Source organism: Sus scrofa, chromosome 2, assembly GCF_054392235.1.
Source record: "Sus scrofa isolate SSC_HxYL_T2T_F1_AM1 chromosome 2, Sscrofa_HxYL_maternal_Yorkshire_Landrace_v2.0, whole genome shotgun sequence".
NCBI classification, from domain to species: Eukaryota; Metazoa; Chordata; class Mammalia; order Artiodactyla; family Suidae; genus Sus; species Sus scrofa.
The window spans coordinates 112,664,265-112,687,690 of NC_139384.1; the positions used below are offsets into that span (position 1 = coordinate 112,664,265).

The window sequence follows — 23,426 nt, forward strand, 5'->3', positions numbered from 1 at the left end:
AAAGCATATTACTTCATTTAATTCTCCCATCTCTGCAACCTCAGTATTATTAGCGCTACTTTCCAAGATTCACAGAGGTTAAGGGAGTGAAATACCTGGCCTAAAATTGCAGCAAGCGTAAATGGCTGAGCTAGAACAGGAGCAACTCAGGACTATAAGGCTCCAAAATGCTTACCACACAAACATGGAAATCACTTCAACCTTGAATCATTAGTTGGTAACAATTTTCATCGCTTTTCAAAAATCTTTACTAAACTTTAAAAAAGTAGAATATTTGGTCATGGGGGGAAAAGGACAAATTCATGTCTTAAGGGACCATTTAATTTGGAATTAACTTTAATTTAATTAAATTCCTTAAATTATTTCAACAATTATTCATATATCTTGCTGTTATACCTATATAACAGGTGCCTTACCTATATATTTACTCAAAACCACTTGTGCTGCTGGAACTGCATTCATCTGGAGAATGTTATACTGGTACAGTTCTGTGTCTCTGTTACTTTTATCTTGCAATGTTGTACAGACCCAATATGCATAACCTATCGCTCCCTCAGTCTGCAAAAAAAAAAAAGCTGAAGTTAACAAATGCACCCAAGGTAATAAACATGCCAATAAAAATTAGGGGATGAAACAGTGTAATTCAATACAGTAAATATTACATCTTAATCTTCTAAGTAAACTGTTAAGTACCTTTAAAAAAAATGTCACTACATTACAACACAGGTAAAAATCTATTTAAATCACTTGTTTCAAATGTAAGTAGAAGAATCAAACAAGGTAGGTCAAGGGGAGAAAACGGAGTCCCACTGTATAAATTGGTTTGCTTCTTCTCCGCATCATTCCCATAGGTCAAATGAATAACTACCAATCAGAAGAATTCTGAAACACTTTCATAAATAGAAATGTTAACCAAGTATAGTCTTTATGTCATGTTTATTTTCTTTTAGAATTTCAGTTTCTATTCTACATGCTCTACAGCATCTATTAAATCCCAATGTCATTTCATCATCAGCTCTTGAGGTTTTCTTAAAAGATAGTTTACTGTTTCTAAGAAAGAATAAAGAGTAGAGACAATTGCTGTCATTAACATCTGATACCATTATGTATTCATTTACTTGACAAGGATAGTACTTTACTCATTAATGAATCCTGAAGAATGCTCAAATTCTTACGTGCATACTGAGTTCTGTAGTATGCCTGAAGAGATCCATGGTGTCATAGCTTCCAACTGTCTCTGCAATTAGAGCCTAAACAAGCAAAAAGAAGGTATTTAATGTGTTTAAAGGGAATAAAAATAATAATAATAAATGAATGAAATAATAAATTTCATTCATTTATTTACTAGCTGTGCTTAAAAGCAAAGTTAATTTCTTTTTCAATCTTGACTGCCATATTGCCATGGATCAGAGGACCAGAATGACTTGTTACATTAGTCCTTAAACTGACAGATGCTTGCAGAACTCAATCTGCAACCAGGGAGTGGTGGAATAACCTACATAAAATTCCTCAAAACACTGATGAAGCTACCTTCTCCCTTCCCTCTCACCCTTGATCTAATCATACTGCCATCTGTCTGGAGTATGGTTCTTAATCACAGAATCACCTCAGATTCAACTGGAAAGCTATTTATTTATTTATTTAATTTATTTATTCATTCATTTATTTATTGCTTTTTAGGGCCGCACCCATAGCATATGGAGGTTCCCAAGCTAGGGGTCCAATCAGAGCTACAGCTGCTGGCCTACGCCACAGCCACAGTAACATCAGATCTGAGCCACGTCTGCAACCTACACCACAGCTCATGGCAACGCCAGATCCTTAACCCACTGAGTGTGGCCAGGGGTCAAACCTGCAACCTCATGATTCCTAGTTGGATCCATTTCCGCTGGGCCATGAAGGGAACTGCTGGAAACCTTTTTAAAAAAGAGGTTCTCAACCCTAGAAATCTAGCTTCCACAGACCTTGGTAGAGTCTCAACGTGTTTATTTTTTAAAAATGTCTCGGGATTTTAAATATTATATCTATGCTTTTGACTTCAAGTTCATCTATCTTTTATGAGAAAGCAGGGAGTTTTTAGTTATATACATTACTAATTAAGAAATTATTATTAAGTATGACTTGCAGGGAGCCAAGGAGATGCAGGACGCCAAGGAAGAGAACTAGCCTGACGGCACAGCTCCTAGGGTGGGTTCCGAACCGAGGAAAGAAGCCTACCCGCCGGCACAGTTCCAAGGGCAGGTTTAGAAATAGGGAAAAGGGCTTACCTGGTGGCACAGTTCCGAGGGCAAGTTCTAAAAACAATGAGGCTCACCTGCTAACCCGACAACAATGGCAACAATAACAAAATGAAGGCTTTGCACAACAGTGCAAAAATGGAAGTCGCTTCTTGGAAAATTCAGTCTTTCCTGTTATTTACTTATTATTCAGTTTTTCCTGTTGTTTGTTATTCCTTGTTATTTTCCTATATTGATTTGTGACTCAATTTGTGACTTGTGATTGGAACAATAATAAATAAGGGTTTCACCTTGGTGGAATTTCCCCTATTCAAATCTAATGTAGTTAGAAATAAAGTATTCATTAGTTTGTTACAAGTAAAAATAGGTTTCGGAGTTAGGTAATTGTGGAATGTACAATAGATTAGAATAGGTTAAACATACATTATTCTTGATGGAAAAACATAATAATAATCTTGCTTTTAATGAATCTTGTAGGAGGCTTTTAAGTTTTAGGAAATTAAGTTGCTTTGATATAAAAAATATTTTCTCATACTGTCCCCTGACCATAACACTTTGAAGTTAGTACCCCAAGCTTTAATCTAAAAAACGAATGTTTGTAAATGTCAAATTCTTGTGCTTGTGACCTTTCCAGCTGTTAAAGATTAGCTTAAAACAATAACGGGTGGTGTTTGCTAAAAGTAACCACAAAATGTTTTGTACCAAATCGCCTCATTTTCACATGATGTTTTTTCCACATGATGTTCTGTACCCATTAAGATTTCACATGATGTATTGTACCCGTCAGTTTTACTTAAAATTCTTAAAACACAATGTATATCTGCTGTACCATGTAATCAAGGAACAAAATCTAGAAGTTTAACTTTAAAAATATGATCTAAGCATTGTTATTTAAGTTACAATTAAGCTGTCTATATAAACTGTTACCTATGCCAATAAAACTCGAGCAGTCTAGCGCTCTGAAAAAGAGACAAAGAGGCTGTCTCCGTGTACATTTGCCGACACCGTCCATCCCCACAGGAACACCCTGGCTGCTGGAGCTGGACTCTGGCAATGACTCTACTGTTACCAATTTAATTAAATCTACTTTGACCCAAGAGTCAAAGTACAATAAAAGATATCTATACCACAACTAACAGTTTTTTGGTATGGGTGATGTTCCCACTAGTCTCCGAACCGAAACAATCTACCCCTTAGTAATTTATTAAAATTTATCAACTAGACAAGACCTCGAAAGCCCCTCAGGCCAATCCTCTTCTTTTCCAGGTGAGAAAAACAAAAAACAGCAGTCATATGTTAAACAATTAGACAGTGACAGACTCAGATTAATAACCTGATTCCTACTTGGCAGGACAAAAATCTAAACTTTGCAGGTAGGGTGGGGGAGGGGTGAGGAGGAGCGCTCATAAACGAGTACCAAATCAAATATGAGGATTTTATAGAAAATGAGAAAACGTAATGAAAACGATCTTTGTGAATGTTCATATTTTTGGTTAATGTACATTAAGAGAGTTCTGGGTTTATTTTTTAAGCACAGTAATGTCAGAATGATGGTGTTTAAAGCTCCTCAAATCAAAGCTTAATCTTATAACCTGAATGACCTTGAGCACAATATTTAGGATCTCTGAGCTTTAAGCTCCACGTACAAAGAGGCTAGCACCGCCACTGGCACAAAGTAGGCCCTCAAAAGTTACATGTTATTATCACCATCGTTGTTTACAGTACTATGTTATTTATACCACTTTCTCTTAATAGATTATTTATATTAAAGGTCATTAGTAACTATATGTCCTATATCTTACTTGTCCAATCCAGCACAGTAGGTAAGATGGATCAAGGGACTGAGCCATTTTGAAAGCTTCATGAGCTTGCTAGGAAAAGAAGGCAAAAAAAATAACACATCAAGTCATTTTATATACTTAATATTAAATCACTTATATTTAAAAAGTATAAAATAAAAGAATAAGAAAAGTCATACTTGTTAAGATAAATACATAGAAACCTAAAACTTCACTGTTTAAGCACAATTACCAATGTTAAAACTATGTTTTAACCACATAGTCCTAGAACAGTCCTGGGTACAACAGATTTCTACACACTTCTGGGTTCTGGTCCTCAGTGAAAGGGCACTATAGGTGACTACCTCATAGTCCACAGAACTTTTAACCAATCACCTATCTACTGACTAAGCCACAGGTTTAATGGAAAAAGTCAGAGAACGCTATTCGCTATTTCCCTCTCTTGGAGCTTAACTGGGAAGATAAAAACTAGCAACCAGTGAGGTCTAAGACCTACTATTTATAAAAAGGAATGGTCAACATAAATCTGCAGTAAGCAGTCAGGAAACTTTCAAGATACCCAACCTGGATACTGTTTGGATGCTGTTTTTTCTGCTACAAAGAAAAACTTATTACATGCTGCTCTACAGTGTTTTCCCAATAAGCTATGTGTGGCAGGAAACAGCCTTATTTTTCTTATAAGAAAGACAACTGTGTCACACTACCATAAAATCATATTCATAGCATATTAACCAAGACCTTGCTTTAAATTTTTTTAAAATATTTTTGCATATTTTGGGATCCAAATTAATGTTTTCCTTCATTCCATTCTATTTACAATCTTCTAAAGCAATCTTTGCAGAAACCTAACGTATCCTTGAGAATATCACTGAAGCTATTTTAAAAGGATGCTATTCATTATATTGGCTGAAACACAAAACAGTGCACCTATGCTATTATCTCGAGATTTGTGGAAACTTTTAAACATGGCCTACAAACAAGTTCCCTGTTAGCGTAGTTCCAATTCTCTGACATATAACTGTTGAAGTATGACAAATTATACCATGGCATGTAAAGGGATTAGTGTCTGCTGAAACTAAAGCTAAATCACCCAAGCAAAGGTTAAACTTAAGCTGCTGCAGAGTACTAATCATCGTCCTTACTTCATCACTGCACCCCCAACACAGCCTACATGTGACTCCTCTTACATGTGTACAGATAAAAAGAAAATCATCCGAATAATTTATAACAGAATTGTTTCACTCTTTAAATGAAAAACCAACAGATTATAAAACCAGACATTTCCTGTGGCACGGAAAAGAAAATAAATTGTACATATTCATTATTTAATATAATAAGCTGAATTTTATCAATTACCTAGCACATTAGAGAGCATACTAGATAGATAGGAATGTGCAAAGTACTTCTCCATAAGAAGTTATGTATAGAAAATGTCTTTTAATAGAACAAAACAGACACTATATTTACCTCAATTTTTTCATTTGCAAGGTATAACACTCCCAAGTTGGTCCACGCAACAGCATTCTAAAAAACACACACATACAGAATTAGGTCCCTTGTCAGGAACTGTACCCAATATTCTGTGATAATCTATATGGGAAAAGAATCTGAAAAGAATGGATGTGTGTCTATATATAACTGAATCACTGTGCTGTACAGCAGAAAGTATCACAACAGGACAAATCAACTATACTTCAATAAAACTTTAAAAACTAAAAAATTAAAATTACTAGGTCCCTTGTCTACATGGCAGCCTCAGAAAATTATTAAAACTAAATTTTGAAGTTCTGTTCCATAAATAGACATATAGAACACTCACAATTTGTTCCGACTGGATTGATTTGATGAAACAGTGTTGAGCGAGAGCGTAATTTCCAATACCTGAAAAATACAGACTTTGATAAAACTGTTTACTGCCTGAAACAGGCAATTTCGTAAAAATATTAAAGTGTTACTTAATTCTTACCACTGTAACATGAAACTACACCAAGAGCATTCCAGTACAAGTGATTACTACTGTCAAGTCTCACAGCCTTTTTCAGACACTGAAAAGTAAAATTAGATAAATGTTTATTTCTTGGAGTATCAGCATTTATATCAAGATAAGTATGGCATTATGTGAAAACACTACAGTATTTACTTTATCAAAAGCATCTTTCAGAAAAGCCCTTAGTTTTTTTAAAAGTGTATTAAAAATTTCTTAAAACCATACATGTAAAGATTTCTCCAACAACTCTTGAAGGTCATTCGAGTTGCTGCCTGTTTCCACTAGGTGTTGTGCTCGACGATAATAATTAATTCCAAGATCACACCACGTATTAGAGGTAGACATCAGTTTTAATGCACGACCATAGCACCTATGGAAATATAAAAGTGAATGTTGTGTTTTTTTATGATGCTCTAATTCAATCTGAATGTCATTAACTGGCAACCTTTGTAAATTACCTTCCTCCAAGATGGAGGATCTCATTTTTCTTTAATATTTGTTTTCCTTCTTTCTGACCTAGAAGGATTCCTAAAACACTAACATTCACTTTAGATGGTGAGACAGCATACAAACTGGTACAAGCATCTCCAACCAGCTTCCAAAGGCAAGATACATCAGCTCGATGCTGCAGAGCCCTAAAAAAAGAAACAGTGTGATTCTTATATATTCGTTCCAAAAAGTATGGAGTTTATCTCACTACTACATACAATTAAAACAGAAAAAGTACACACATAACTCTGATTTACTTCCTTAGTCAAATGCAGTGAATGCTTTATTGAATTCCTTCTAGCCATATTACATTTTATCGCTTCCTTATTAAGAAGAAAGGGGAGTTCCGGTTGTGGCTCAGCAGTAACGAGCCCGACTAATATCCATGAGGATGTGGGTTTGATCCCTGGACTTGCTCAGTGGGTTAAGGAACTGGCATTGCCATGAGCTGTAGTATAGGTTGCAGACATGGCTCAGATCCCACCCTGCTATGGCTGTGGTATAGGCAGCAGCTATAGCTCCGATTCCACCCCTAGCCTGGGAACTTCCATATGCCACAGGTGCAGACATAAAAAGCAAAAAGAAGAAGAAAGGAAGAAGCAATTGATTATTTTAAGTGCCAGAAACTTTGCAAACATTTCTTTGGTACTCTTCATTGTTTTTCTTAGAAGCAGCAGAAATCACAGAAATAATAAATTTCCCAGGGGCAATTTATTTTTAATATTGAATTTCTTAACTATGTTTTCTGTGTTTGTCTTTTTAAATAGAAACCAAAGCAGTAAAGTTGGTAACTCTCTCACAGCTGATTACTATAAACCTAGGTTTCACGTGCAGATCTTCTGTCAAAAAAAAAAGACTAGTATATAACATTTCAAATATATTTGATGGCCCAAAGGATTTTTATTCTCTGAGATCAAGAATATCAAAAATCTAAATATGAAAATATGAAAAATCCCCATTCACTGAGGCAAGAAAGACTCAATGGACAGGCTCAAAAGGTAAATAAAAATTTTAATTATGATGATAAAGGACACTTCTTTTTAGAATGAGAAAATCTCAGCTATACATATTTCACTTTTACCAAAATCTTATATAAATAAAATATGGCCATTTCACAATTAAGCCAAGTCTCAATAATCAGCTATCATAAATAGCTATGCTACTGACAGATGGACAAGCAGACAGAACATTTTTCATAGCCTTTTCTACTCATGGAGTCCAGCCAAAAATCATTTTCCAGTGTCTTCCTGAGAAATAAGATTAATTATCACTGAAAGCCCACTGTGAGGATAAGGAAGGACAACACTATTTGTAGCTCCTCTGCCTAAATATCTTAGCATAATTTCTAAAATTGATGGCATGAAAGAAGAAAACAGAAGGAAAAAAAGAAGAGAAACAATGGCAATTTTAACAACCTAAACTCTTATCTCCTTTTAAGTTCAACGAAAAATAAAATATCTGCAAAGTCAAAGAACTGTGACAGTGTGAACTTTTAAGCCTAGAAGTAAATATAAATTGGGGGATATTACTCAAAAAGTTTTCTATTCCTCCTTACAATTAGCTGTGAGTGCTACATGCCATCCATAACACACCTTGCTAAGCTCAGAAAGGCAGTGTTTGTAGATGAAGCATCATCACTGAAGGTTCACATTTATGTTTAAATACCAGTTCAAAGTACACTCTCTTCGCAACTTCCTCTTTAGAAAGAGCAATGTGTATTATGTGAGACTTAAAAAGGAACAATAAAATCAGTGGGAGAAAAAAGAATAAAGCGTTCATTTCAGATTTGGTTCATATTTAAAGCAAAGCCATTCTAGAGAAAGCCAATCACCAGGACACAGAGAAGGCTAGTGGAAAAGAAAGGAAGTGAAGTGCAAGAAAGATGTTTAAGAGCAAAAAAAGGTAAATGTATGTCTAACCTGTGTACTTTTTAAAGTCATCTACCACAGATAACACTTTTACCTAATGAATTTAGTTCTATACAATAACCAGATTTATGGAAATTTTTCTGATGCCTTTCTTGTTATTAGACATCACTTTTTTTTCTTACAGATTCTCTGCAGGAGCTATCAGACTGCCCATTTCCCTTCACCTTCAGCCCTACCAACAAGTCTAAAATAGGCCCTGACCACTGAATATAACACACATTGCATACCTGAAGCCCCATTTTCCAATCAGTTCCAGTTAGAGATCTTCACACCTCTAGGTCTCACGAAAGAAAACCCAAGCTGCTGCTACGCCAGCCCACTGCTTCTTCCTTCCCACCCTTCTCTACACCTCCAGCATGTCAGCTGTTAAAAGCAAGAAGTTGTATCTGTTCCCCCAGTGCAAAATGAGTACAATATGTATGTTACAGAATTAATTGGCTAGTCTGTTAATCTTTATGTTGAATAGTAACGGCTATGGCTAACAGGATAAACACAGAATGATGTTCTAAATTTGGCTTCATTATAATGCTAAAAAGATACACACAATGAATAATAAGAATACTACTAACCGAGTAAAATATTCCAGGGCTTTCTCTATGTAGTCTACAGCTTTCCCATCAAGATAATCGACTAGAGCTGCTCTTGCCATCATGAGATGGCATTCGCCCAAACCTAAAATCAGGTAAGTTTGTGGTTGTTAAAACATGTAAAAGAAACAGTGAAAATAAACATCAAATAAATTTATTGGTGTTACATTACAGCTACACTTTTCAGAAAACAAAACAATGGTATTTTACTAAAATTATCTGTAAGCATGATCTTGCATACATTTAGTAAGGAATTCAAACGGCAGTGTTCTGTTGTAATCAACATGTATTAAAAAATAAAAACTCTCATGCTAAGTGAAATAAGTCAGAAAGAGAAAGACAAATACCATATGATATCACTTATATCTGGAATCTAATATATGGCACAAATGAACCTTTCCACAGAAAGGAAAATCAGGACATGGAGAACAGATCTGTGGCTGCCAAGGGGGTAGGGGAGGAAGTGGGATGGATTGAGAATTTGGGGTTAATATATGCAAACTATTGCCTTTGGAATGGATAAGCAATGAGATCCTGCTGTATAGCACTGGGAAATACACCTAGCCACTTATGATGAAGCATGATCATGAGAAAAAAAAATGTATACATATGTATGTGTGACTGGATCACCTTGCTGTATAGTAACTGAAAACTGACAGAACACTGTAAACCAGCTATAATGGAAAAAATAAAAATCATTATGAAATTTTAAAAAAGATAAAAACTGTCTATGGAACATAAGAATTTCTTTGATTTGGGGCAAATTACTTACCTCCTAAAAATCTTAGCTTTAAAAACAGGAATAGTACCTAATAATACCTAAAACGATGCTACTTGTGATTATGTTACTGTTGATTTGCTATTGTGAAACAAAATCTGATCTCTTTACATTCAAAATTATATAGCAAACTACACCAAAAAAGTTAAATGAAACAGCAATTTCCTAAAGTGGCTAGTAAACATGAAACAAAATGTGAGTTCTCCTTCTGTTAAGGAGTTTTACAAAAATTTTTTAAAGTTTTCAAGACCTAAGCTACATGTCACTTAAAACATATACTATTTCTGAACTAAACCTCAATTGTTTCTTTAAAAAGAAAAAGGAAATGGAGGAAAGCAAACATAATGGGCTCCAGGTTTTTTTAAATGGTTAGAAATAATCATAAAAAATTAAATTAAATACAGATGGTGGTGTTTTACTTTATACCAAAAATAATTTATTAAGAAGCAATAGGTATCTATAAAGAAAATAAAATTAATTTAGATAATTACAAAACAATGCGAGTTGTCTCTAAAGTTCAAAAATTGAAAAAATGAAATTCTATAATTTACACAGTAACTAAAAGGTATTAAGATATTCTGAGTGTAGGAGTTCCCATTGTGGAGCACCAGAAACGAATCCGACTGGGAACCATGAAGTTGTGGGTTCAATACCTGGCCTCACTCAATGGGTTAAGGATCTGGCGTTACCATGAGCTGTGGTGTAGGTTGCAGATGCAGCTCGGATCCCGTGTTGCTATGGCTGTGGCGTAGGCCATCAACAACAGCTCCGATTTGACCCCTAGCCTGGGAACCTCCACATGCCATGGCGTGGCCCTAAAAAGACAAAAAAAAAAAAAAGATATTCTGAGTGTATATCGAATTAATTATCAAAATACAAAAGCAGGAAAATTCTTGTTTTAGAGGACTATTTTTAGATCCAACAGCTATTACGCTATTTATCTAAAAGCTAAATCTCTATCATATTTCTAGTTATTGTTACAAAACAAAATCTGATCCTTCTATATTCAAATCTACATAACAAGCTATACTATAAGAGGTTTGTACTGTACACTTGCTGTTGACTAAATAAGTCCTTTTCAAGTTATTTGATATTAAATTAGAAATTTAACCAAGGATTTAGAAATTTAACCAAGGATTTTAAACTTCAGTATCACGAAAGACAAAGGAGCTATTAAAAAGAAATTACCTTTCAAAGCAGGCACATAATCTTCTTTCTTTTTAATGATCAGCTGGTATTGAGCTACAGCTTCTTTGTATTTGCCTAGGATTTGCTGTATTGCCGCAACCTTAAACACACTGTATGTGGATTCTGGGTTCAGCTCACTGGCTTTTGTGAAGGATTTCAAAGCTGTTGTATAGCCACCTCTGCTTAAATATGCCTCTCCTAGTGACTCCCAACAATTGAAGTCCTTTGGGTCTGCCCTTAATGCTGCCTGTAAACTAAAATTTCAAGAAAAGAGTAAGAGAACTCAAAGTAACAGAACTACTTACACATCAGAAAGAAACATATAAAATAATTTAACTGAATCAGACATGGTTCCTCCTATGGATAAACGTGCTATTTAAAGCAAGTATACCTGTTTTCATTTTATGATATGATTTTTTTTAGTACTAAGAAAGTTTATTATAATTTTGGAATAAGAACAAAACACTTTTTTGAAAAACTTCTCACCCCAATTTCTTTTTTCCTTAACTATGGGAGAGAACGCCAGTGTCCTATCCTATCGGAACAGATATATATCTCAATACGCCTCATCGCATCAATAAATCTCACCAAGCCTCCTACCAAAACTAACATATGAGAGTTGAAAAATAATAACAGTCATGTTTTAAGCTTCTGATCAAATTCTATATCCACGAAAAAGTTTTAAATGCTTGTAAACCATAAACCATAAACAACTTTGATTCAAACATACTTTTTTAACCTTTAAATACAGCTCAAACCAAATTACTAAAATTGAGTTGTTCCAAATGCTCTTCAGCTGCCAATGTCTCCCTGCCCCAGAACAATGCCTGTCAGCGGGAGAACAACAAAGATGTCAACCTTGGCTTTTTATCATTCCTTGAATTTCTATTGAGAAGTTACTATATATATGATACTACTAAGACTTCACTTTAATGGACAGCTCTCTCCTTAATATGAGGACATCAATTAATCCAATTTTGTAATTCCAGTGCTGTGCAAATAATGAGAATCAATAAACCATAAATAAATTTTGCTATTTCTTCCCTTAAAATACAACCTAGTTTGAGGCAACTTGTAAGTTCATTTTGGATATAAAAGTGTTTAATTTAAGGAACCACTAGGCCATCTAACAGAGTTTAAATATAGTAAGGTGCCTTACTCAGCCACTGCTTGAGAATGTTGACCAGCTTTCAAATAGTATAGTCCTCGCCTAAGCCAGGCCCATTTTGCCGTTCCAGCACTTGCCTTTTGAGTGACTGTTGTTAGGATAGCTAAGGCAGTTTCCTAATAAAAAGAAAAGACTACTATTAGAGATATTAAGTATAAAAATACTGAAAACTTATGGAAAATATACAAATATATTTCATTTACCATTTCTGATATTTTAAACTTACACTGGTAATATACTGAACCAAATTTTGACATTCAGTAATTTAATATCTGCCAATGAAAAGAAAATGTACTCTATTTTTAAGCAGTGGCAAAAATATTTCTATTGCACCTACAAATAAAAATAATTAAAAAAACTTTCAAGTAAACAGAAATATACGTTTCTATTTCCAGACACAGGATTTTTCAAAAAAAGAGCAAAGTTTTAAATTATTATACATACATACCATCTCTTCAAGCTCCACACTTAAGTCAACTGCTGCAGCTCCAGATTCAGCATCAGTGTCATCCAATTCAAAAGCTTTCCTGTAACATCCACGGGCTCTGTTTTTATCTCCTACTACATCTCTGTAATAATGACCTAAATAGCAGAAAACTTTGCCCATGTATGTATCCAGTTTGGCAGCCTATAAAATAAAAATTGATAATAACAGAATATTAAAGTTAGTTTGGATGGGTCCCTTTAAAAACACACCGATTAAAGAAAAAAATTAAATATACAAAAATATGCCAAAACATATTTTAATGTTAAGACTTTAAAAAACACAACAACTGGCCATCACTGCTTTTGGAAAACAAGCAAGTATAAAAATACTATTTCCTTGTTAAAAGAAATATAAAATTAGAGTTATTATTGTATCAATCTCCTTTTATGAGTCAAGATAAAAATGTAAAGCTTCTAGATGGTACACATCTAAAATATAAGAAGTTAAACATGAAGACGCATTTAAGACTCATTTGCTGGAGTTCCCATCATGGCGCAGTGGTTAACGAATCCGACTAGGAACCATGAGGTTGCGGGTTCGGTCCCCTGCCCTTGCTCAGTGGGTTAACGATCCGGCGTTGCCGTGAGCTGTGGTGTAGGCTGCAGATGCGGCTCAGATCCCGCGTTGCTGTGGCTCTGGTGTAGGCCAGTGGCTACAGCTCCGATTAGACCCCTAGTCTGGGAACCTCCATATGCCACAGGAGCAGCCCAAAGAAATAGCAGAAAGACAAAAAAAAAAAAAAAAAAAAAGACTCATTTGCTGATACAAGTACAGTGGAAATTACCTAAAAACAATATTGTTTTCCAGAGGTAATTCTATGTCACGTTTCTTATAAATACTTTTACATTTTTATGATTTAATATTCTCCTTGAAAACTCATACAACTTTCTCCCAAAACCTTATGTGTGAAAGATAAAATACAAAATACAATTCAGTAAAGAGTAATTTTAAGTACCTATCTTATGGGATTATTACTTATGATTTTATAATGAATCCATCTCAACTAAGAACTAAAAATTAACATGTACTACCTTTAGAAAGTGGGTAAGAGCCTTTGTTTTATCTTTTCTTGTTTCTTCACCCATGGACCAATATGTTAATCCAAGTTGGTAATGATATTCAGCAACTTCAGCATCTTTCTCAAGAGCTCTCTGGAAACTAAGTCACAAAAGGGAAAAAGATAGATAAAAAAAGATAAGACTCCTAGTTGGAACAATCAAAGTTTGAATGATGAAATGATGCTAAATTAGACAAAAGTCATTATTTTAGGATTCAGATCATGAGGAAAAAAAAGTATTTGAAGTAGAGGAACTTAAAACCCAAAATTATCCATGCTTATTGAACATTATGTTCAGCTAATGAGATTTCAACCCCATCACAAAATTTTCTAGTTACTGTGCCACATTTCTTGAAAATGCTTAGGTTTACAAAGACCAAATTTATGCAAAACTGGATCTTTTTTTTTTTTTTTTTTTTTTTTTTTTGGCTTTTTAGGACCGCACCCACAGCATACGGAAGTTCCCAGGCTAGGGGTCAAATCAGAGCTGTTGCCACCGGCCTATACCACAGCCACAGCAACGCAGGATCCGAGCCGTGTCTGTGACACCAGCTCCCTAACCCACTAATAAGCAAGGCCAAGGATGGAACCTACATCCTAACGGATATTAGTTGTATTTGTTTCTGCTGCACCACAACGGGAACTCCCCCAGACTGGATCTTTACCAAATACACTCATTTTGAATTTTCAAGAAATAATAAATTAAGATATGACTAGGTTTATGAGCAATCTATATACGTACCACTTTTCTGCTTGTAGATAGTCCTTTTTGGTAAAATGAATCAAAGCCTCCAGGGCATGAGCTTCAGCTAGGTCAGGGTAAGAAGACAGAAGGTCTTCCATAATCTATAAAGTATATATCTGTCAATTCCATATCCAGATAAATATAACTCTTAACTTAAAAAAACTCAGTTTAAATGAAAACACCAACCTTTGAAGCTTCATCTAATGAGCCTTTGTTCAGATGGGCCAAGCCTTTGAGAACTAAAAGTCCTGGGACATTATTTGCATCAGAAACCTAGAAAATAATGGTAAAGAATTGCTATAATTATCCTTCGACCATGCAGCAAAGTTCACTGTAATTAAAGAATGATCACAGAATAAAGATTAAGTCCTGATTTTTATCACTATTAATATTTTCATTCTTTGTATTTTATTAAAGAAAATTTCAAACACATTAAAAAATTAGAGAATAGCATAATAACCCCACATGTATTCATCCACCCAGTTTCAAAATTAACTCAAAGCCAATTTCATCTATACCTCCACCTATTTCACCACTCCTGCTTAGATTACCCCAGAAATTATAACTTTTCATCTGATACTTCAATACCTCCATCTGAAAAATAAGTCCATTTTTGACATGACTATACTACCGTTATAAACATGTAGGTAAAACCAACAATACATCCTTAATATCATCAAACAATTAGCCAGTGTTCAAATTTATCAGTTGTCTCATAAAATATTTAAAGAATTTGTTTTAACCAAAATCCAAGTAAGGTACACACATTTCCACTGGCTTACATATTTTAAGTCTCCTTTAATCTATAGGGTTCCCTTACATCTCTTTTTTTATTCCATTACAATTTAACTGTTGAAAAACTGGAACTACCATCACAGTTTTTCAGAGCCTGGTTCTTGCTGAATGGATTTTCATGGTATTGACACGTTCCCTGGTCCCCTGTATCTTCTATAAGTTAGTAGGTGTAGAAGTTGGATCTGACTCAGGTTTGACATTCTGGCAAGAACACCTCATGTGTACTTCCACCTGATTATGTCTAGTTGTCTTTTTTCTCATGATGTTATTAGCAAACACTGATCCCAGATCTGTTAATTCATTATGGACTGCAAAATGGTGATTTTCTAGTTCTATCATTCCTACTTTCCTTATTCAATAGAATACTTAAACCACGAGAAATTTCCCCTTTTCTCATTATCTATTTTACTATTCTGAAGAACAGTTCATAAAAGAAACACAGTATTTCTGATTTTTTCCAACTGATTTCCTTGGCATCCTTCAAAGATTTATTTTAATGAGGATGTCATGTTGATTTTTTTTTAAATCATCAACACATGGATTTAAACATAAATGATGCCTTTTAATCTACTGCAGTTTTACTAGTGTTAACTAGTGCTCAAAGAATCCCCTCTTGAGCTAATAAAAAGCAATTCATGCTAGCTCTAACATAATTCTAACAGCCTTTTATAGTTTCTTTGAATTATAGCCTTATATTCTTGGTTCATCTTGTACATTTTCTGTCTCAGACTTGGATTCTACCAGTTCTTCACAGAACTTTTCATTTTATCTTTTTTGTTTTTATTTTATTTTTTTTGCTTTTTAGGGCCACACTCGAGGCATATGGAGGTTCCCAGTCTAGGGGTCGAATCAGAGCTATTTGCTAGGGAATTTCAAATTGTTTGAACCCCAAACAGTAAGAAATCAGTTTTCTTCTTAAATGTCAATCTTTCCCTGTTTTTCAAATTGAATAAAACAACATTCTCTACCACGAAGCTATTAGTGTCCTTAATAATTCTTGTCAATAATCTGTGAAATATTTTCCTGAGGGAAAAATTTAGAATCCCAAATTAATAATAATAAAATATTGACAACCCAAGAGGGCAAAAGGAGAAAAGGAGAATAAGAGCAAGAACTAAAGAAAGAAACTGCATCATATGAAGAGCATTGTAAGTACTTAGCCAAGAGGCAAACAAATAACTTTAGGAGTTTATGAGTGTGTGAATTATTTATGAAAGTGCAGATGTGATAAATTCATACTTCTAACATAAAATTTTTGTAAATATCTGTAGTAAGGAGAGAGAGGTTGATGCCTGGATGACTGGAAATTAAATAAGTTGAAGGGAAAAATTCCGTAAGACTACCTGATCAAGAGTACGGATTGCTTCCTCTGAAGATTCAAAATCTGAAAGTTTAATCAAAGCCTCTGCTTTCAAACGAAGACAAAGATTCTTCTGATGAAGACTGCCAGACACACCAAGATTATCTATGTTCTTCAGAGCTGACAAAATTAAGGACATCTGAATGAAGACAACCATATCACTTCACTTTTTTTTCTTCTTTGTAAGGAAGGGTAACACATAACAAACTGCAGATATAGTAAGCATAGATGGCCAAAACAATACACATGAAGAAAAAAAAAAATCAAAACTAAACATAAATTCTTCCCTGAACTCTTTATGAAAATATCTGAATTTAAAACAGATCTATCTTCTTTCCTGTACAGCAGAAATTGACAGAACTTTGGTAAAACAACTATAATTGAAAAAAATATCTTAAAGAAATAAAAGTCTATCTTCACATAACATATAATAAAACTGAACATCCTGAAACACCACAAAGGCTATCTATAACTGCTACATAACAAAGGTTAACCCTAAGCCAAAGATGACACAAAAATAGCACATTAACCATAACGGAAGGGGAAAGAAGCTGAATTAGGATGAACTACAATAAACTGTTACGCAACTATAGAGGCAATGTCACCAGCTGGTCAAGAGCAGTGAATCACTTTTATGATTTCCTATCCCCCCACCTGACCTATGTGAACATATTAAAATAGGCTTTCCTTATCTATTATCTACATTAGAGGAAGCAAGAATCTACATTAGAGTGAAGGACACCCCAGAAACTTCCGTTATAAAGATAGAGCATCACCACACAAGCCTCAACTGACTTTGTCAAAATTCCAAGTGTAGGAAACCTTTGATAAATATTCACTGTCGATTTAAAAATAAATATACTAGTAGACACACATACAGACTTGGTGTTTTTTATAACCTCCTCAATGAAATTTAAATTAGCAACTTAAAATACAAAATATAGCACCATTACCATCCTCCTTTATGATGACAAGAAACAGGGTTAGCCACCCTAAAAATGTATAGAATACCTTGATTGCATGAAAGAATGGCTTCCTTAGGTTTATGCATTTTGACTTGGGCTCCTGCCAGATGATACCATCCAGTTGTGCACAGAGGACTTTCCTTTAACCCTGAAAGGATAAGAGCAATCACAAAATTCAAGCTTTCTATTACTACTGAGATGAAGGGCACTGCCACCTACTCCCCAAACCAGACTCCTCTGCTCTCCCCTGTTTCCCACTCTAGTCTCAAAGTCACACTGATTCCATGTCCCAATCCATTCCTCTGCCACCACCACTTCAGTTCAGACCTCCACCATCCATCCCAGATCACTGCAAGTGCTTCAATTCATTCTTTACACTGTAGCCAGAATACTTCTAAAAATACAAATGGGATTATGAAATTCCCCTGCTTAAAATCTTCCACTGGTTCCCAGCTGACTTTGGACAACATGCAAACTCCTTAACAGGGTTTGTAAGGCCCCTTTCCAGGCTCAATTCTTGCCCCCTCCTGCTCCCATACTTCACTTTCGAATCTTGCTGAACTGTCAGGAGTTCCCTGATATCAGCTTTTCTCTCACCTTAAGCTATTTCAATCTTGGCCTAAAATGCTCCTCCCATAGGCTTGTATTTATCAAACTTCAATTTGAATGAAAGTTCATCCAGAAACATCATACCTGACAGGACTAAATTAAAGCCTTCTAAGGATGGAAATACCATCCTTATTTTACAAATGGAAACACTGAGACACAAAAGTTCAATTTTCCTAAGGTCTCAAACTTAGTGAGTGGCAGAGTTAGAATCCAAAATTAAGCCGACTCCCGAGTATTCAAGTACATTTTTTGCTTCTATCATAAATACATATTCCTTAAAGAGAGGCCCAAAGATAAATGCCTGCTGACTAACAGCCATACCTCATGTCATATGCTGCACACCATACACTTACCTTCTGTTAAGTTCCTAACAGCATCTTCATACTTTTTGTCTTGTAATGCTTTAATGCCTAAACCAATGAGGCCTGGACCACTTTTCGAATCCATTTCCACTAATCTACAACAATATTGTGCTCCCTCATCAGTAAGACTTCCTGGAATTAAAAGAAAAATTTATTTGCATACATATACCGATTATGTGTCAAAACCTATATACTAAAATTTCAAAAGCTGTCTTACACATACACCCTCCAGATCCTGATTCCAGGAGTTCAAAACTTAAATAGGTCAACAAATGTAGAAAACATTAATATTTTCTACATAAATTAACATAAAATTATGTTCCTCCTTCTTTTTAAATACCTGAATGGAAAACACTTAACCTACAGCAGTGTGGGTAAACCAAACCTGCTGTCACACTCAAGGGTTTCAAGCAAGAAACCACTGCTAACTGCCACTAGGCTAAGACTCAGTGCCCACTACTTGCCACCAGGTCTCCCTTCCCTACTCAGCAATAGCAACTCTGCTTGTTAGAAGAAGGAATCCCTGTCAAAGCACAGTATCCTCACCAGTCCCACTTTGGGCAACAAGGAGCTGCTAGAGACGAGGCAGCCAAGAAGGCAGATACAGTGGACTATTCCAGAACCCTAGGACCAAAAGACAGGCTATTTAAGAGGACACCGTACGAAGACTTAGTCACATTCTTCTTCTTCTTCTTCTTTTTGCTTTTTAGGGTCCAACCTGTGACATAGGGAAGTTCCCAGGCTAGGGGTCAAATCAGAGCTGCAGCTGCCAGCCTACGCCACAGCCACAGCCACGCAGGAACCGAGCCCCTTCTGCAATCTACAGCACAGCTCACAGTAATGCTGGATCCTTAACCCACTGAGTGAGGCCAGGGATTGAACTGGCATCCTCATAGATATTAGTCGGGTTCATAACCCGCTGAGCCACAATGGGAACTCCCACATTCTTGTTAAGTTTACAAGTTCAGCAGTATATTTCTGCATCTTTTCAAAACCTTCCTTTCCTATGTAAGTTAATATTTAAGCTTATGGAAAAATCATCTAATGCCTATATTTACTTTGAATTTATTTTGGTAAAAAAATTTAGTTTAGACAACACTGTATGTTCTTTTACATTTCCATTTTTTCCAACCTCAATGTCAGAATTCCAGTTCCCAAAAAAGCATAGAAATAGGTGGAAAATGTGATTTCTGCTTTGAGAACAAACTGTGACTAACAATCACCACTTTAATAAATTATTTAATAACATTAGGAAAATTGTTAAAAAGTAGTTGAGACTATAGCTTGAAGTAATAAGCAAAGCAAACAAGTAAAAATAATTTATCTGAAAAAGAGACCTGAGGCTTTAATATCGATATAAAACATATAGCCCCAAACCACACATGGAACCACTCTTTCAGTAATAGAGGTCAAAAGTGAATTCTCTACATGATACATATTTCAGCTTACATATTTCAAATTTTTCAAAACCAGATACATAGCAATACGTAATCTCTAATTAATATTTTATATATTAATTTAGAAGTCCAAGTTAGCACAAAAAATTTAAGAATTCATAATGCTAAAGAATTAAAATTTCAATACTCTTTGGTGAAATACGAAAATAAATTGGAAGAAATACTACTTTGGTCAATAAACCAGTAAAAAAGACATGAGCCTGCCTCTAGACATGAATTTCCTTTCTGCAATATGTTCTATCATTTCCAGAAATATGAATTCCAAGAATGGACACTGCATATACCGTATATCCTCCAAAAGCAAACCACTGAGGGATTCCCCTCCCCACTTTTATCTAGTGATAATGTCTAAACTAGCTATCAGAATAACCTTGTTATATCAGAATACAGTTGTTAAAAGAAAAAACATGGAGCCCTGATCTCAAAAGTTTCTGATTCAGTAGGTTTGGCGTTAGACTTGAGAAGTTCCATTTAGGTGAAACTGATGCTACTGATTCAGAGATCACACTTTAAGAACCACTAGTCTTCAATATCTACCAATACTATACACCAACTGTGTTATTAGTTTTATAACATATACACCCTACCTTCGTTGCCTCCATAGCTAAACTAAAATTTCTGAAGGGTGAGAACTAGTATGGTATCTTGTAATGGTAGGCATTCATTAAATATGGTAATGATCCTTTAAAAATACCATTATGAATTGATGTCCCCAAAGGCTTAATCTATTAATAGACAATAGCTGAGAATTACTGTGGAAAATATTAAATCTCTAAAAGAGAAAAAAAAAGTTACTAAAATTTTACCTTCAAGTTCTACCCAACTGAATCAAAACTCTCTTACTTCACAGAAACATAATTCATAATTCAGGATGAGAGACTATCCTGGCTACAAAAACTGCCCTTATCACAGAAAACACACCTTGGATAAAAAAAACAAAAGTCAATCATGCATTTTTCCAATGATGATTCATATTTTGGGTAACTAAAAGCTGTACAGAGGTGAATAAAGTGTGCTAGGCCCACGAAGATAGTTTCCAAAAGTTCCAAAATGCAGGATGAACACAAAAACCTTTTAAAACAAGGTAAATTTTCTTAACATATTCTCTCTCCTTTGCTGACATCTGGGAGCACAATGATAGAAGCAAAAAGAGCTACATGGAGGCTATATTCATGTCTAGCTCTGGATAACATACTCTCTAGATATGACCAGGTGAACTTATAGGATTTCTCTAGTGTTTACAAAAAGCATCAACAGTAATAACAACAGCAGTGATTCTGTGTAAAGAGAGAAAGAACATTGCAGCTTCAACCCTCAATCCACTTTTCCATATTAATTCTTGCTGAAAATACTACCTAAGTAAATGTGGAGGACAAGAACAGAAGAAAGGAAATAGACTTCATTGCTTTTGAACAGAAAATCATTTACTTATCTGTTCCTTTTTAATATTTAAAAGATTCTAAGATTCCAGATTCAGTTACTTTAAAACAGTTCGGCAACAAGATTTTTATTTGTCAATAAGGCAGGTTAGACTAATGGCTGATAAAAGAAGTTCTGAAAAGGTTCAAGGGAGATGCTAAATAATACCTATAAGAATTCTGTTTATTAAACTTTACCACAAAAAAAGGTGAGAGGTTTTTTGGTGGGTTTTTTTTTTTAATAATTTATTTCTGACATCCCAAACAAACCAATGAATGCTACAGAATTTTTCTTTTAAATGATCTAGCCTTCAGAGAAAAATAGCGTGTACTCATTTCTTTATTTTCACTTGGATTTTCTAATATTTCTAGAACACAAAATCTCAAGCTCTTTTCTGTGTGGATTTAAAGAATCAATCCTTCATTTCCTCCTGCATTTCAGCAATAAAGCAAAATAAAGTAAATCAAAAAGGTCATTTAGCATGAAATAACATTTCATCAGATGACAACTGTGAAAGCTATTTACTACTTGTTATGTAAGTTATTATAAACTAAGTTATTTTGAAAATGAATCTTCAAGCCTTAACATGCAAGGGAGGACAAAAGAGAATGAAATGTATTATAACTAAGTTATTTTGAAAATGAATCTTATAAACTAAGTTATTTTGAAAATGAATCTTCAAGCCTTAACATGCAAGGGAGGACAAAAGAGAATGAAATGTATTTGTCCCCAGTGGAAAAGAACCCAGTGATTAACTACTGTGAAGTAGCAAAATCTGCAAGTACTAAAGTACTCTGGGGGAGGACACATCGCCTGTAAGAGACCTTATAGATTTTCAGTAGCACAAAGTTTGGCTTAAAGGAGAAATGAAAAGAAAAAGAAAGAAAGGAAGGAAGGAAGGAGGGAAGGAATCCTTAAGCATAGCTTTTTACTGTCCTGCATTCACTATTAAACTTCCACCCCAGAATAATGGTTCATATCAGAATGTACCTAAGCCTGAACAGCACCATTCCACAAATCTTCTTTTTGTTTTTGGGTTTGGTTTTTTTGTTTGTTCGTTTGTTCAGGACTGCACCTGCAGCATATGGAAGTTCCCAGGCTAAGGGTCGAATCAGAGCTGCAGCTGCCAGCTTAAGCCACAGCCACCATAATGCCAGATCCAAGCTGTGTCTGCGACCTACACCACAGCTGATTGCAATGCCAGATCCTTTAACCCACTTAGCGAGGCCAGGGATCAAACCCCCATCTTCATGGATACTAGTCTTATTCTTAACCTGATGAGCCACAATGGGAACTCCATTTCACAAATTTTGACAAGCAACATTACAGCAGGGAACGAGTGTCCCTTGGTGCACCAGAAGTGTAAATATCCACCTACCCACTTTCCTTTGCCAGGATATAGACCTTTCTTTCAATTCTGCAAAATACCTAACCCCAAACTCTCTTTAAGAATGATTTTTTTTCCCACATAAACCAACACCCTCTCTAATCAATCAGCATAATCCCTTTGCTATCTCTTGATTAGAATACATTGTCAAATATTGAATTTATGGTCAAAACTCTGCAAACTATTTGTTGATCCTATTCTAAAATGTGTAGGTTTGGGGGATATTAGGGTATATATACTTGACAAATCCATATTATAGGCATTAAGAAAGCATTAAATCAGCCCTCCAAAAGAAATGCCAGATTATCTTCTTATGCCAGTTAGTATGCAAGCAGGTAAAGAACAAGAGAATGGCACAAACCATGAATAGTTTTACCAGAACAAAAAGAAAAGACTGAACACCAGAGATTAACTTCTCAATAGCAATTGTAACATCAAAAAAAGGGATGAAGGGATGGGTGCCAAAGGCCACATAATATGGCCTCTGTTATCTTGGGAACAAACTGGGTCTCGTGTTAAAATTTGAAGAAACCAGACAATTTAGAACTATGCTTCCTATCAGAGGAATACAAACAAACAAACAAAAAAACCACACCCACACACACCCACACACAAATTATAA

At 35.0% G+C, this 23,426-nt stretch overlaps 1 protein-coding gene across 9 annotated transcripts in view; it reads right to left on the reverse strand.

Annotated features, from left to right (window-relative positions):
- SKIC3 (SKI3 subunit of superkiller complex) overlaps nucleotides 1–23,426 on the reverse strand; it is an 84,130-nt gene that overhangs the window by 38,527 nt on the left and 22,177 nt on the right. For 5 of the 9 annotated variants that reach the window (XM_021084547.2, XM_021084543.2, XM_085014083.1 and 2 more), the window contains 18 exons: nucleotides 18,533–18,673; nucleotides 17,617–17,718; nucleotides 16,589–16,725; nucleotides 14,637–14,723; nucleotides 14,448–14,551; nucleotides 13,680–13,806; nucleotides 12,610–12,789; nucleotides 12,153–12,277; nucleotides 10,994–11,247; nucleotides 9,010–9,112; nucleotides 6,482–6,658; nucleotides 6,249–6,393; nucleotides 6,003–6,081; nucleotides 5,856–5,917; nucleotides 5,504–5,560; nucleotides 4,040–4,108; nucleotides 1,176–1,250; nucleotides 417–558 (listed from right to left, as the gene is read on the reverse strand). In XM_021084547.2, the coding sequence (XP_020940206.2) occupies nucleotides 417–558; nucleotides 1,176–1,250; nucleotides 4,040–4,108; nucleotides 5,504–5,560; nucleotides 5,856–5,917; nucleotides 6,003–6,081; nucleotides 6,249–6,393; nucleotides 6,482–6,658; nucleotides 9,010–9,112; nucleotides 10,994–11,247; nucleotides 12,153–12,277; nucleotides 12,610–12,789; nucleotides 13,680–13,806; nucleotides 14,448–14,551; nucleotides 14,637–14,723; nucleotides 16,589–16,725; nucleotides 17,617–17,718; nucleotides 18,533–18,673 (2,166 nt within the window). The remainder of the gene's footprint in view (nucleotides 1–416; nucleotides 559–1,175; nucleotides 1,251–4,039; nucleotides 4,109–5,503; nucleotides 5,561–5,855; nucleotides 5,918–6,002; nucleotides 6,082–6,248; nucleotides 6,394–6,481; nucleotides 6,659–9,009; nucleotides 9,113–10,993; nucleotides 11,248–12,152; nucleotides 12,278–12,609; nucleotides 12,790–13,679; nucleotides 13,807–14,447; nucleotides 14,552–14,636; nucleotides 14,724–16,588; nucleotides 16,726–17,616; nucleotides 17,719–18,532; nucleotides 18,674–23,426) is intronic. The other 4 variants (XM_085014087.1, XM_085014084.1, XM_085014086.1 and 1 more) reach the window with 1 other exon arrangement.